Genomic DNA, 14,387 nt, shown 5'->3' with positions numbered 1-14,387 from the left:
TTTTGAATGAAATTTGGCTCTTGAATTGGTACAAAATAAAGTCCAGGCTGATCTACATTTGTATATTTCCTGTCCCAGACCTAGTGTAGCCATATCTCTAAGACATCCTAGTTCCTTTTTGTGGGAAAAAGGTTTTTAAAGACGACAATCTGTGTGCCAGGGAAACTTGTTGCTGCTAGGCCTTTCAGTGGATAGAAGTTGAAAACACACACACACACACACACACACAAACACGAGTTTATACTAATACTTTAAATTCCAATTTAAGGGGCATCTGGGTGGCTTAGTGGGTTTAAGCCTCTGCCTTTGGCTCAGGTCATGATCTCAGGGTCCTGGGATCAAGCCCTGCATCAGGCTCTCTGCTCAGTGGGGAGCCTTTCCCCTCCCCTTCTATCCTCTCTGTCTACTTGCGATCTCTGCCAAATAAATGAAATAAAATCTTAAAAAAAGAAATTATTTAAACAAAGATTTCTTCTTTTTATTCTTAGACTATTTCAATACGCATGGATAGTAAAAACTCCATGTTTTAAAGTTGCTTGAACTAATTTTTTGTGTAGTTCTCCCACGGACTGGATAAACATTTAGGTGTCACTGATCTATCTATGTTTCTTTTCAGCTTTAGGAATTTCTCTTTTTCCTCTGAGATATTTTCGATTTAATTTAGTTTAAAAAAAGATCAGTGCAAAGTAAATATTTTTAAAAAGGTACTTTGATTCCTCTCTACTCTTCCTCTTTCTCTATAACCATTTTTATTAGTTTTTAATTTATCCTTCCTGGTTTTTAAATATAAGCAAATGTACATGCAAATGTACATGTCAAACAAATGTGTTTGACATTACCCTTAAAAAAAACCACATATTTTTAGAGAGAAAGTGTGTGTGCAAGTTTGGGTTGGGTAAGGCACTGGGAGAGAGAATCTCCAGCAGATTCTCCGCTGGGCACAGAACCTGAATTGGGGCTCGATCCCACAGCCTGATACCATGATGAGATCAGCTCCTGAGCAGAAACCAAGAGTCTGGTGCTTAACCGTCAGAGCCACCCAGGCACCTTGACACTGCCCCTTAAAACAGTCTCCTCTGCCTAGGCTTTTTAGGTTAGTGAGGATGTGACCTCACTGCCTGATAGTGCTTTGAGAAGTGTCCTCTTCCCTCTTCTTACACTTTCAAAGTCTCCCCACGTCCTCATCAATCAACTTACGGGTGTTTTGTCAGCTCGCTTTGGGAACCAGTGTCTGTTAGTGGGAAGGAAAAAGGAAGACAATGAATGTTGATCAAATTGTGTGTCATTGTCTCCTAAGGTAGGATTATTTCCCCCCATTATTAAAGAGGAGGACGTTAAAGTTCAGTAGGCTGTAGTTACACACGGCTGGTAAGAAGTCGGTTCATGTGGAGGATTCAATGCACCTGAAGTCCGTTTGTAATATATCAAGAGTGATGTGCAGGTATCTCGGTATCCCAGCATTTCAGTGGTGGTTGTGCTAGCATACTGAAAAGTTGTTGGTGGTGTTTTTAAGATTTTTATTTATTTATTCATTTACTTGAGAGAAAACACAGTGTGGGGGGATGGATGGTAGGAGCAGAGGGAGAAAAAACTCCCCGCTTGGCAGGGAGCCTAATGTGGGGCTTGATCCCAGGACCCCAGGATCATGTCCTGAGCAGAAGGCAGACACTTAACCGACTGAGCCACCCAGGTGCCCTTGAAAATTTTTAATCTAACATTTCAGAGGATCTCATTTTATTTTGCTTTTTATTATTAATATTTTTTAGATTTTTTAAATTTATTCATTGGAGAGAGAGTAAACATGAGTGGTGGGTGGCGGGGGGGAGTTACGGGGAGGGTCAGGAGGAGAGGAAGGAGCACACTCCCCACTGAGCAGGGAAGCCTGATGCAGGGCTCAGTGCTAGAACCCTGGGATCATTAACTGAGCCGGAGGCAGATGCTTATCCAACTGAGCCACCCAGGGACCCTTTGTTTTTATTTTTTGATGGCACTTAAGAATCTGATAGAGGGGCGTCTGGGTAGCTCAGTGGTTTAAGCCTCTGCCTTCAGCTCAGGTCATGATCTCAGGGTCCTGGGATCCAGCCCCACATCCGGCTCTCCGCTCAGCGGGGATCCTGCTTCCCCCTCTCTCTCTGCCTGCCTCTCTGCCTACTTGTGATCTCTCTCTATCAAATAAATAAATAAAAATCTTAAAAAAAAAAAAAAAGAATCATGATTTGTTTCCCTCCCTCTCTCTTTAAAAAAAAAAAAAAGAATCTGATAGAAAACCTCACTTTTGTGTTTTTTCAAAAGAATTTTTGAGAGTTATATTTTAAAATGTATAATATATGAAATGCTTAATATCTACAATGTAACAATGGGAATTGAAAAAAGAATTATAAAGAAGTCTAAGCCTTTTAATTACTCTTACTGTTTAAACTGTATAGTTTTTTAAATTAGTTTTCATGAAGGCCAAATTTATTGCATATATTTTCCTTCTGTTTTAACCTGAAACCAATGCCTGGAGCATCCGTTTAATGTTTAAATGGCAGATTAGCAGTCAGAATACTTATTTCTACTCTCAGATACCTTTTAATTTATGAGGACCATAAATTCCCTATTTTCTCTCTGTTTTTGTAACTATACATGGAAATTCGTTCTCTTGAAAATGTGTTGCCCCTAGTTTAACAAGATTTTTTTTTTTCCTATTCTAGTTTGGGAATACCTGCTACTGTAACTCAGTTCTTCAAGCACTTTATTTTTGTCGTCCATTTCGGGAAAAAGTTCTAGCATACAAGAGTCAACCTAGGAAGAAGGAGAACCTTCTTACCTGCCTAGCAGACCTCTTCCACAGCATAGCCACTCAGAAGAAGAAGGTTGGGGTGATTCCTCCTAAGAAGTTCATAACAAGATTACGGAAGGAAAATGGTAACTCTTCTACTTCTGAATGTATTCTTACGTACCAGAAAGGGTAAATAATAGCACACCACAGTTCAGCAGGCACTGACTGAGCATCATCTAAGACTGAACGTACGTTAGCCATGGAAAAACCAAAGCTGACGTTCCTGTTTTGAAGGAAGTGCTAGTTCAGTGAGGGAGGTAATCACACAGTAATTAATATGAGGTATGATTAATGTTGGAAGTATGTTCTACAAAGATTACATTCTGTATGCCAGGAAATGAGAAATGATAAATTTTTTATTTTATTTTTTTTTTTATTTATTTTTGCCTGCTTGGCTCTTCTATGGAGAATAAAGTTGGGTCTTCTTCCCATTATCTGTTGTTTTTGTAGTTTCATGTCTCTTTCATGTCTGCTTCATGTCTGTTTCATGTCTGTTAAGCCATTGGATCTTTACACTACCCTGATTTAGAGAGCATGTGATCTCTCCCACTTTAGCCCTGCAAGGAATAGAGGCTAAAAAGCTTCCCAGAAACTTTTTGGCTTAGGGTAGGTGTAGGTGGTTTTAACTCCACTCAACCCCTTTTTAAAATAGTTACTGATTAAGCCTGTCTTCTCTTTTCTCTCTTCAGTGTTTTTCTTTTAGATTTGTCCCTCACGTTTCTGACATCTAAGTCTCATACTCTGTCTGCTGTGTTATGTTACCTCATAAAATTCAAGTAGGATTTATTTATTTATTTTTTAAAAAATTGGCATCAGTTTTTATGTTTTTGTTTTTGTTTTTTAAGATTTTATGTATTTTTTTGACAGAGATCACAAGTAGGCAGGAGAGGCAGTCAGAGAGAGGAGGACACAGCCTCCCTGCCAAGCAGAGAGGCTAATGCGGGACTCGATCCCAGAACCCTGGGATTACAACCTGAGCCGAAGGGAGGCTTTAACCCACTGAGCCACCCAGGCTCCCCTCAAGCAGGATTTAAATCACATGTAGAATTCTGGGTTTTGTTTGATGTAGCCAGTTTAATCATTCTGGAAATAAAATTGAGTGGTATTTTTAGTTTGATTTATTATCAAAAGATGCCCACAGAAATAAGATTTGAAACGTCTTTAAGATTGGTTACCCAACACACCATTGAATAATGCTGTCCTTAACTGCGTGGACACTGTTCATTATTCCATGAATTGAGATAAGCCTGGGTCATATCCAGTTTCCTGTGTAAGAAGACACTGAGATAACATGGCAGTAGGCTATTATTCCTGAATCTGATTCACCTGTTAAAAGATTTTGTTCATTTCCTCTGTAAACAGATACAAAGCAGTTGATCATTCATTCACAAAAACAAATCTTTTTGTGTTTTCCCTATGAAAGCCAAACATTTCCTTAAGTTAGAAATCTGTGTAGTATCTTCTGTTTTTAAGAACACCAAATACAGCTCTGTTCGAGTTTGGCTGAGTGATTCAAGTCCCTTAAGTCATTTTGTCTGTATTGGTATGAAACTTCAGGGATTTTGTCTTGGTAGAAAATTGATGTACATGGTATTTTAACATGCTATCTTTCTTGGTGATTTTGTTAGTATTTTAGAAATGGTCAGCATCAGAAACATGAAACACAGAATACACAGTATTTTCTTTTTCAGTGAATAGTGCATTTTTCTTGACCTTATTATTATTATTTTTTTAAGATTGATTTATTTGAGGGCAGGAAGGGGCAGAGAAAGAGAGAGAATTTCAAGTAGAATTTCTGCTGAGCGTGGAGCTGGGCGCTGGGCTCAGAAGCAGAGCCTGGTCTCTCGACCCTGAGATCACGACCTGAGCCAAAATCAAGGGTTGGATGCTTAACCAGCTGAGGCACCCAGGCGCCCTTTGAACCTATTCTTTTTTTTTTTTTTAAGATTTTATTTATTTATTTGACAGAGATCACAAGTAGGCAGAGACACAGGCAAAGAGAGAGGAGGAAGCAGGCTCCCCACTGAGCAGAAAGCCTGGTGCAGGGCTTGATCCCAGGACCCTGGCATCATAACCTGATCCCGAAGGCAGAGGCTTTAACCCGCTGAGCCACCGAGGTCCCTCGACCCTATTCTTTAATCTATTGTATGTGCTCTTAGTTTGGGCTGCTGTAACAAAAGTACCATAGCCTGGGGTTTCTTGCAGTTCTGGAGGCTGAGACATTCCGGAGTAACATGCCGGCAGCTTCAGCGTCTGCTGCGGGCTGTTTTCCTGGTTACACATGGTTGCCTTCTTGCCGTGCCTTGCATGGTGAAGAGAGAGAAGCAAACTTGCTCATGTCTCCTCCTAAAAGGACACTAATCCCAGTCTTAAAAACCTAAAAGTTCTACCCAGGCCCCACTTCCAAAGAGCGGCACATTGGGGGTTAGGGTTCCAACAGGGGAGTTTGGGTGGACGTACATGCCTATGGTCCTGAAGTGAGCAGTGGCTTTTTAAATTTACAGTAAGTCACGCTGCACACAGAGCTCAAGTTACTGTGTTTTGAAAGTTGTGTTTCTGTGGCTTTATACGTTTGCTTGTCAAAGCTGGAATGTTTTTGCAGTGTTTATTATTTTTTTAATAATTCAGTATTTTCTGAAAATTTTTTAAATGTTTAGGCAGAGTACATTTTACAGTAGACTTCTTTTGTTTGATGAAATTGATTCCAGAGTGAATATTCCAAACTTATCCTCTCATAGTTTTTTTTCATTTTTCTATACCTCAGAAACAGTATTTAATAAAAAAGCATGTTTATTATTTGATGTTGCTGGCATTTGTATGAAGTACAGTTTTGCCTTTTGATTTTTTTCCTGATAATTTTGTAGATGAGAGTATACAAGATAAAGAGCATTTAATGGACTATCCATGCTTAACTCTCCTTCTGACCTTATGTTTGCTGGGGTTTTTGTTTGTTTGTTTGTTTGTTTTTGTTTAAATCTCTGGCGAAAATGGATATTGTCCATTTCAGAATTTCCACTAACTTTCACTGTTGGATTGTTGTTCTTAAACCAGTTTTCTTCCATGGTATGCTGTAAATAAACACGTCATGTTTTGTACTTGCAGTCGATATTAGCTTCATATTGTGTTAACCACTGATACTTTATATAGCTAATCATTTCGATATTACTTGGGAAGAAACTGTTTTAATTTCAGTAATGGATTTTTGCTTTCAAAATTTTAATTCATGTTCCCTAATCATAGCATAGAACTTTTACAGTGTGATAAGACTTGCTCCATAAATGTGTTCTCCCTAATGATGGGAAACTAGCTGAAAGTTTGAATTGATTAACTATTATATATTTAGCTTCTGTTGACGGCCAGAAACTAGTGGAGAGGACCAATAGTCATGTAATTTAATGTGTTATCTCCATGAAAAAAAAAAAAAAACATGGAAAGGGAGTTGATCAGTTATGTTAGTTCAGAGAGTTGAAGTGAGAAGCCATTGGAAAATCCGAGGCAAACTCGTTCCAAGTGGTTAGAATCGAAATTGCAGTTGCCCTGAGTGCTTGAAGGATGACAAGAATATTCATGTGGCTGGAGTGGAGTAAGAGCAAAAGGGCAAGGGCCTAGAACTTGGGCTTTAATTTGAAAGCCATGGTGAGTGGTTAGGGTTGCTGAGCAGGTGGGTGATGTGTTTAGATCTGGCTGCTGGGTGGTGTGGTAGCATGAGCCGGCATGGGCCGTATGAGTACAGCCCAGGAAGCCAGCCAGGAGGCTGTTGCACTAACCTAGGTAAGAAGTAAAGCCCTCTGTTCTACTACACTGCTAACTTCCCATAGCCACTCTACCATTTTAGAAGACTCAAAACACAGACTGATGAGCTACTTGTGTGCTAGCTAGCAGTGACTTGGCTTGGGATCACTTCTGGGGGGCTTGAACGTCCCATCAGCTGGCACGTGTAGCTGTGTGCTCTGACTCACTGGGTCTTAACAGCACAGGTAGTTCACGCTATTGTTTGGGCCCAGATTTCTTCCCATGTTGTCGTAGCTGTTTCCGCCCCTGTTGTTCATTTGGTAGTTCGTTCATTCATACAACGCCAAGCACATCTAAATATGTGGCAGGCATTGTCCTGGGTGCTGGAGATACAGCAGTGAATGAGACAGAAAAGATCCTTATTCTCAAGAAACCTGTATGTGCTTAGCGATGCTTCAGGTGATGCAGAGAGATACTGATATAAATATGTAAGAATATATATTTAATGATTGGTCTTCCTTAAGTGAGGAAATAATTACAAATAACACCTGTTAAATAGATGTGAGTGAATAATTCCCATGTTCATTTTAATCCTGTTTCTCCAAAAGAGTGTAAAAGATTTTTGTATTAATGAAAGCTAACTATTTCTGAATTATGAAGAACACATAACATTTTTACACGTTGATTTAGTCCCCCCCCCTTTTTTTTTTCATTAATGTTGCAGCTATTTGGGACTTTAATAATTTATACCTTTCATATTCATTTATTTAATAATGAATTGTCCCATTAGACTGGCAGTTCCCTGATGATGAGGGGAAGCCATTTGTTTTTGCTCACCATTGTATTCCCAGCATGTAATCTAGTTCCTGGCACGTAGTAGGTGCTTACTAAATATTTGATGAGTGAGTGAGTGAATGAGTGAATTTGTTTAATTTGCCAAAGCAACTTTGAAGCCCACCTTTCCCATCATGCTACTTAGCAAAAAAGAAAGCAAACCATAAGGAAACCAAAATTTTAGAAATTAAGTGTACTCCATTTTACGGGTCTTGTCTGTGGCCATTTAGTTGATGTTGTTTTGCTGTTTATGTGGTGCTGGTTGAAGTTTTTAAATCTGTATTGACGACTCAGGCATAGTGAGAGTCTGGCACATTTACCAAAATGTGTTTATAAAAAGATGGACTGCAAATTATTTTAAATATTTCAACAAAATGCTTTAATAAGTGTATTTTCTGGTTTACTTTATATCTCATTTCCAGAGTGTTCAAGTCAGATGAGGTATGTCTGTGCATGTGAAGTCCTTTGTTCTGTGTTAAAAGAACATTTAAAAAAAGTTGTTTCAAGTTTTGAAAAAGCAAAAGTATTTGCACATTTTTGCTTTATAAATTATTTTGAGCGACATGCATAGATGCTAAAATAAATTCTAACAGGAAAAAAATGAGACTTCTTATTGTTTATTTTTTTTTCTTAACCAGAAGTTTTAAAATTTATATCTTTTTAGTTATTTTCTAATTTTATAGTTTATTTTTAATATACATGGCAAAATACATTCATTATAATTTTGGTTAGGGGGTGCCTTGGTGGTTCAGTGGGTTAAAGCCTCTGCGTTCCGCTCAGGTCATGATCCTAGGGTCCTGGGATCAAGCCCCACATTGGGCTCTCTGCTCCTCAGGGAGCCTGCTTCCTCCTCTCTGTCTGCCTGCCTCTGCCTACTTGTGATCTCTGTTAAATAAATAAATAAAATATTAAAAGAAAAACAAAAACAAAACTTTGGTTAGAAAAAACTTGATTTCGTGGGAAAGAGACTACTTTAGACTGTGGCATTGAGCCAGCATATAGACTAAATTGTTCATATCTCACTTTAACTAGGCCCTTAGAGTTTTTATGAAATATTTTTATAGTGCTCTCCGATTATCCTTCCTTTTAGATTCCTCGCTGACTTTTCCAATTTGTGCGTATTTTCCTTGAACACTAATCAACTCTAGCCTATTTCCTTCTTAGCAGACATGGATGGTTCTTTTGTGACCTGGTGATAGATGAGTAAGTGAGAGATAAAAAGGGGACTTTTAAGGGTGTCCTGTACACTTCTAGAAGCTGCCCAGACACTCAAAGTGTCAGGGTTGGTGAAGGAGTTGGGATGGACAAAGAGGCCACGAATCAGGCCTTCAGGAGGTGAGGGGAAGTTGACAGATGACCACAGAAAGAAGGAGGTTCAGGGTAGTATGGCCAGACCTTAACAGCTTTTTTGACTGAGGGTGAGTTTTTCATATGCAAAGGAAAGTGTAATGATTTAGAAGTGGCTGCAGGGAGCTCAAAAATGCCAGAGACTGAAAAGATGGGGAGTTTAGAGCAGAACAGTTGTTTCTGGTGGGAACAGCAGAAAGGGTTGAGAAAGATGAAAATCCCAAGGATGAGGAAGGAAATAAGGAACAATAAACGACTCAGAGTAATAGTGGATGGGAGAGTGGGGTTGGGAGGTAGACTAGTATTTTCAGGGATGAGGCATCATTGCACTGAGAGGCAAAGTGAAAGGTGATTGACTTCAGTTACCCCAGCCTTGCCTAGACCCATCCAGCGGTGGAACCATCTAAGGGTTCTGACCATGACTTGGTTTGTCTCAGGAAGATAGAGTAGACAGCTGGGAGGTTTTGCAGTGAGCTGTGTCAGTGTCGGGAGTGACACACAGACTTCTGGCGGCAACAGGGGATGGGGAATGGTGTCACAGTCTCTTGGATCTGACCCTCATGGGCAAAAACCACTGGACATACAATACCAAATTATCATCAGTTAAATGTTAACGCCACATAGGCTAATGCAGTATCTCTCAGGACTCAAGGCTTTCATTGTTCTTAAAACATAAAGGGCTTGTTGGAGGCTAATCAAATCTCGTAGGACAAGTTTAGAGAAGAGAAGTGGGGAGTGGCTCTAACTGCATTAGTATTATTGAGCTCCAAGAAGGAGGTTTAATAAATTGCCTGTGACATACATGTAATGAAAGGTCGAACCATCCTAGGAATCCAGACAGTCTTGCTCGAGCAGCTGCACCTTACATCTGAGGCTCCTTACAGGTCTTTTTGACACCAAGAGTGAAATGAGTTGTTATTTGTTTTGACTGTACCTCCCAAATCCACATTTTCACTAGTTCCCATTCTGTTTGTACAGTAACTTTGCAAGAGAAAATGGTATTTCGTTTTCCAGACCAGAAAATCAAGGCCTTTTTGATTACCATAGATTGAACATTTTCTCACATTTTTTAACTTTTTGACTTCTGTTTTTATAAATTGTTGATTTCCACACTTGGTATATCCTTTTGTATAAGCTCTTTATGTGTTGAAGCTGTTAATAGTTTTTATGGGTTTTTTTAAACCTTTTCAGTGATTTCTAATGCACAGAAACTTAATTTTATGCAGTCATAACTGTAGCTCTTCTAAAATGTAACTTTTTGTTCTTTTTATCTTAGACTTTGCCTAAGTTTTGTTCCTAATTTGTTGTCTTTTATTTGAAAAATGTCAGCTGTGTTATCTTTGGAATTTATTAAATGTGCCTTGAGTATCTAAAGGTAAAATATTGCTGGCCAGGTCTTCTCAGTGTGTGTGATCGCTGAGCAGCAGGTGCCAGTTGTGGGGCAGGGCCTCCCTGGGCAGGCTGCTTTGTATGCAGCTGGGCTGCTTGGGGACTGCCTGCTTTGTGTCCTGGGCCTGCCACTTCGTGGTGGCATGACTTTCCCTCTCTGATCCCATTCCCTCATTTGGAAGATGACAATAACATAGTCACAGAGTTGTTAAAAAGAGCACCTGCAACACTGCCTGTGAAGTCCTTACCTTTCAGTTTCAGTGGTGTGATGTCCAGTGCTGGGTATAAAGCAGTTTATGTTAGTGACTGGTTTTCGGTGATATTTTTTCATTTGTATAGTTACAGGGAACATTTCACAGAGTTACAAAATCTCACTTTTAGAGATTATCTGGATTGAATAGATCATTTGTGATACTGATGTTTCCTATACCTGACTGCAGATCAGAGTCCCCTGGAGGGACTTTGGAAAGTTCCAGGTTCCAGCCCTCACCTCTGACTGAATCCCTAGGATGCATGGCCCACAATTCTCGTGGATCACTTAATATTGTTGCTTTAAAAAGAAGATCCTCATTTGTCTTAACTGTATTTTCTCCAAGTTTAGTCATATGTTTTTGTGAAAGATAATCTGTTTCTTGTACCTGACTGACAATACCAGACGTTTGTATTTAGTTCTGATAGAATATTGGATATTTGTTTTACATCTAGTTTTAACCAGGTTATTAATTTTGAAGTAATTCTCTAATATATTTTTATTTTTAGAACTTTTTGACAACTACATGCAGCAAGATGCCCATGAATTCTTAAATTACCTGCTAAATACAATTGCTGATATTTTACAAGAAGAAAGAAAGCAGGAGAAACAAAATGGCCGTTTACCTAACGGTAATATTGACAATGAAAACAACAACAGCACACCAGACCCAACGTGGGTTCACGAGATTTTTCAGGGAACACTGACAAATGAAACCAGATGTCTTACTTGTGAAACTGTAAGTATGTCATCAAATTTTGTATAGAGCAGATTTAATTCATTTTTATTAAAACTTCTTAGAGATGGAGTGTGAGAGATGAACATGAAGGTGGTAATTTCTTAGGTGTAGCATAAATGAATTATCAAAGCTGTACTTGCTCTCGTACTCGGTATGCTCTGTAGTAATGCTGCTTATAAACAGTGAGTACCTGAGCTGACTGAAAAATACTTATTGCGGTTTGGACTGTAGTTGACCCTTGAACAACAGGGGCTTGAACTGCATGGGTCCACTTATTTGTAGATTTTTTTATTTTGTATACGTATAGTACTGTAAATGTGAGGTTTTTAAAAATAATTTTCTTAACGACACTTTCTGTAGCTAACTTTATTATAAATACATACTATGATACATACACAAAGTGTGTGTTAATCAAGTTTTATGTTATCAATAAGGCTTCTGGTCAACCGAAGGCTCTTATAGTTAGCTTTTTGGAGACTCAGATGATTTTCAACAGTGGCAGCGTGGGTAGGAGGTTTCGGTACCTGTCACTCCCCCTGCTTTGCTCAGGGGTCAACTGTATTTGTTTTTATTTCTGTGTAAGAGGCCATAGAGTCATGTTCTGAAAATTGTTCGTCTGTGTCTTACTTAAGTCCATAAGAAACTTACAGGTCAGGGAGGTACATTAATTTGTTTTTCCTTTAACTGCAGTTATGTTTATTGTTGATTGTTGGAATAAAAACTAAAGTATACTGTGTACACTCAAGCAGGGGGAAGTACCCACTGCTGGATACTTCGTAAAGCGGAGCAGTAGGGAAGAAGCCTGAAAATGGATTTTATGTGGGGTCAGATAGCCCAGTCTTTTCTTAGTATCATTACCTTCTTAAGACATTTACATTTTTAAAGAATTTGTCCTTTTTTAAAAAAAATCTAACATTTCTCATAATGAGTTTATCTGATGTTTCCTTCTAACTGAGACGCAGGTATGCATTCTTGGCTGGAGTGATTCAGTTAACGTGTCTTTCTCAGGGTCTCACGTGTGGGCTCACAATATCTGTCTGTCTCTTGTTGGTAAAATTTTGATCTCTCATTCAAGGTGTTGTTCACTTTCTCTGGTTGATACTGTCTTGTTTTTATGCCTTGGTAAAGGCAGTCTGTGGGGAGACACAAATATCTTGTTCACCAGAATCTCCCGCAACATTTAGCATCCACTCAGGTCCAGTCCTACTATGATGGTTCTACGACTAGTCTTTAATAGCACAGAAGAGTAGCATCATCCATTGGAAAAGAGAATTCACAAGCAAGATAAATAAGACATGTTTTATGGATGTTTGGAAGAATAGCATGGTTACTTGTTTATCTAAATCAGATAAACATACCTAGTTTGTTGAGTGAGGCCAATAGGAAATTGTATTTTTTAATTAATGGACTTCAGAAAAATTGAGTAGAAAGTACAGAAAGTTCCCAACTCTTTCTCTCCTTTCTTCCACTTTCCCCTATGATTCATGTCTGGTATTAATGAGGTACATTTGTTGCAGTTGATGGACCGATAATGATACATTATTATTATCATTATTTTAAGATTTTATTTATTTATTGGACAGAGAGCACAAGTAGGGGAAGCAGCGGGCAGAGGTAGAGGGAGAAGCAGGCTTTCCGCTGAGCAAGGGGCCAGATGTGGGGCTCGATCCATTCTGGGATCGTGACCTGAGCCGAAGGCAGATGCTTAACCGCTTAACTGACTGAGCCACCCAGGCGCCCCATGACACATTAACTAAAATCTGTAGTTCATATTTTGAGTTCAGTCTTGGTACTGCCTGTTCTGGGGTTCCATCTGTTTTGACAAATGTATAATGACACGTGTCTGTCATTAAAGTATCATACAGAGTAGTTTCACCCTTTGTTTCACAAATTCATCCCTCCTTCCTCTCCAAATCCCTGGCAACCCCTGATCATTTTACTGCCTCCATAGTTTTGACTTTTCCAGAATGTCGTATATTTGGAATCATAGAGAAGTAGCTTTGTAGCTCATTTCTTTATTTCACTTAATTACATTTCATGATGTGGATATTCTGCAGTTTATCCATTCACTTATTCACTTATCCATTCACCTGCCTCCCAAGTTATGATGGCTATTGCTTTGTCTGCTCTGGGCCTTGTGCTTCTCCATATAAACCGTAGAATCACACAATATTTAAAAACTAGCATTGTCCACAAGATAGTGTGCTGTGATTTCAAAGGGGATTGCCTTGACTCTGTAGATGAAGTTGGGAAAAACTGCGTCTTCACAGTCTTGAGTCCAACTGTCCATTTACATGGACTGTACATTTATCTACATCTTCTTTGATTTAGAAAGAAATCATCTTGTAGTTTTCATGTTGATCTTGTACATATTTTATTTTGTTATGTTTGTATAGATGAATGGGGTTTTTTTGTTTGTTTGTTTTTGGCTCTAATAGAGTAAGTAATATTGTAGTTTCTTTCTCTCTCTCTCTCTCAAAGCAAATAGTGATTGTTTTGATTCCACCATGAATTAAAAGATAGAGTCTTTAAATAGAACTATGACCTATACCAATTAATGATCTATTGACTGTTGATTATGCATTTTTCTGTTTAACTATTATCAGGCATTTGGAAAATGATAGTTGTCAGTAGTATAACTTTAGTTAATGAAGGACACAGTAGTAATAAATAAAATTCTTTTGTGGAAATACATTTTTATTGGTGACCCTCTCTCACATCAAGTGAAAGGTATAATTGAGTGTTTAAATATATTAACATGTTGTGAAGATGTTTTTGGGTTAGAGTAAGGATTCTTGCTCACTGCTGCAGCCATTAGTTAATTGTAGTAAGAGTTTGGGCAATGTTTGATGGCAGGAATTGGTCTCAGTACTCATATTTATTCGATCTAACCAACTCCATTTGTTTTTTAACACAAGTTTTGTAGATCTTATAAAGAAGAATTTTATTGGAGCTGAGTTCTAAGTAAATATATTGTCCAATTATTAGAGCAGTGTTTTGCTTGGAATAATAGGTACAATCAGAGAACTTGACAGTTGCTTTTGATGCTTATGATGGAGTTTGGTCTGTGTTAGAAGATATGTATAATTCATCCTCTTTGATAAAACAGAGAATAATTAAATTTGTTTAGCGTGTTGAGAAATGCAGTAATAGGTGAAGCTGGCAAAGTAGATTTGGGAGGGTTTGGGGATACTGTGATATAAGGTCTTTGAAGTTTATGTTACAGACTGAGGATGATGGGAGTGAGGATTAGATGGAGAAAGTGATATCACCCA

At 38.5% G+C, this 14,387-nt stretch overlaps 1 protein-coding gene across 3 annotated transcripts in view; it reads left to right on the top strand.

Annotated features, from left to right (window-relative positions):
* USP12 (ubiquitin specific peptidase 12) overlaps window positions 1-14,387 on the top strand; it is a 102,530-nt gene that overhangs the window by 64,350 nt on the left and 23,793 nt on the right. For 2 of the 3 annotated variants that reach the window (XM_082700740.1, XM_082700741.1), the window contains 2 exons: window positions 2,694-2,907; window positions 10,883-11,112. In XM_082700740.1, the coding sequence (XP_082556866.1) occupies window positions 2,694-2,907; window positions 10,883-11,112 (444 nt within the window). The remainder of the gene's footprint in view (window positions 1-2,693; window positions 2,908-10,882; window positions 11,113-14,387) is intronic. The other variant, XM_082700742.1, reaches the window with a different exon arrangement.

Source organism: Mustela nivalis (assembly GCF_964662115.1).
Source record: "Mustela nivalis genome assembly, chromosome: 15".
Taxonomy (NCBI): Eukaryota; Metazoa; Chordata; class Mammalia; order Carnivora; family Mustelidae; genus Mustela; species Mustela nivalis.
The sequence above is the reverse complement of the archived record's forward strand: the minus strand, read 5'-3'. Positions and strand labels throughout refer to the sequence as shown.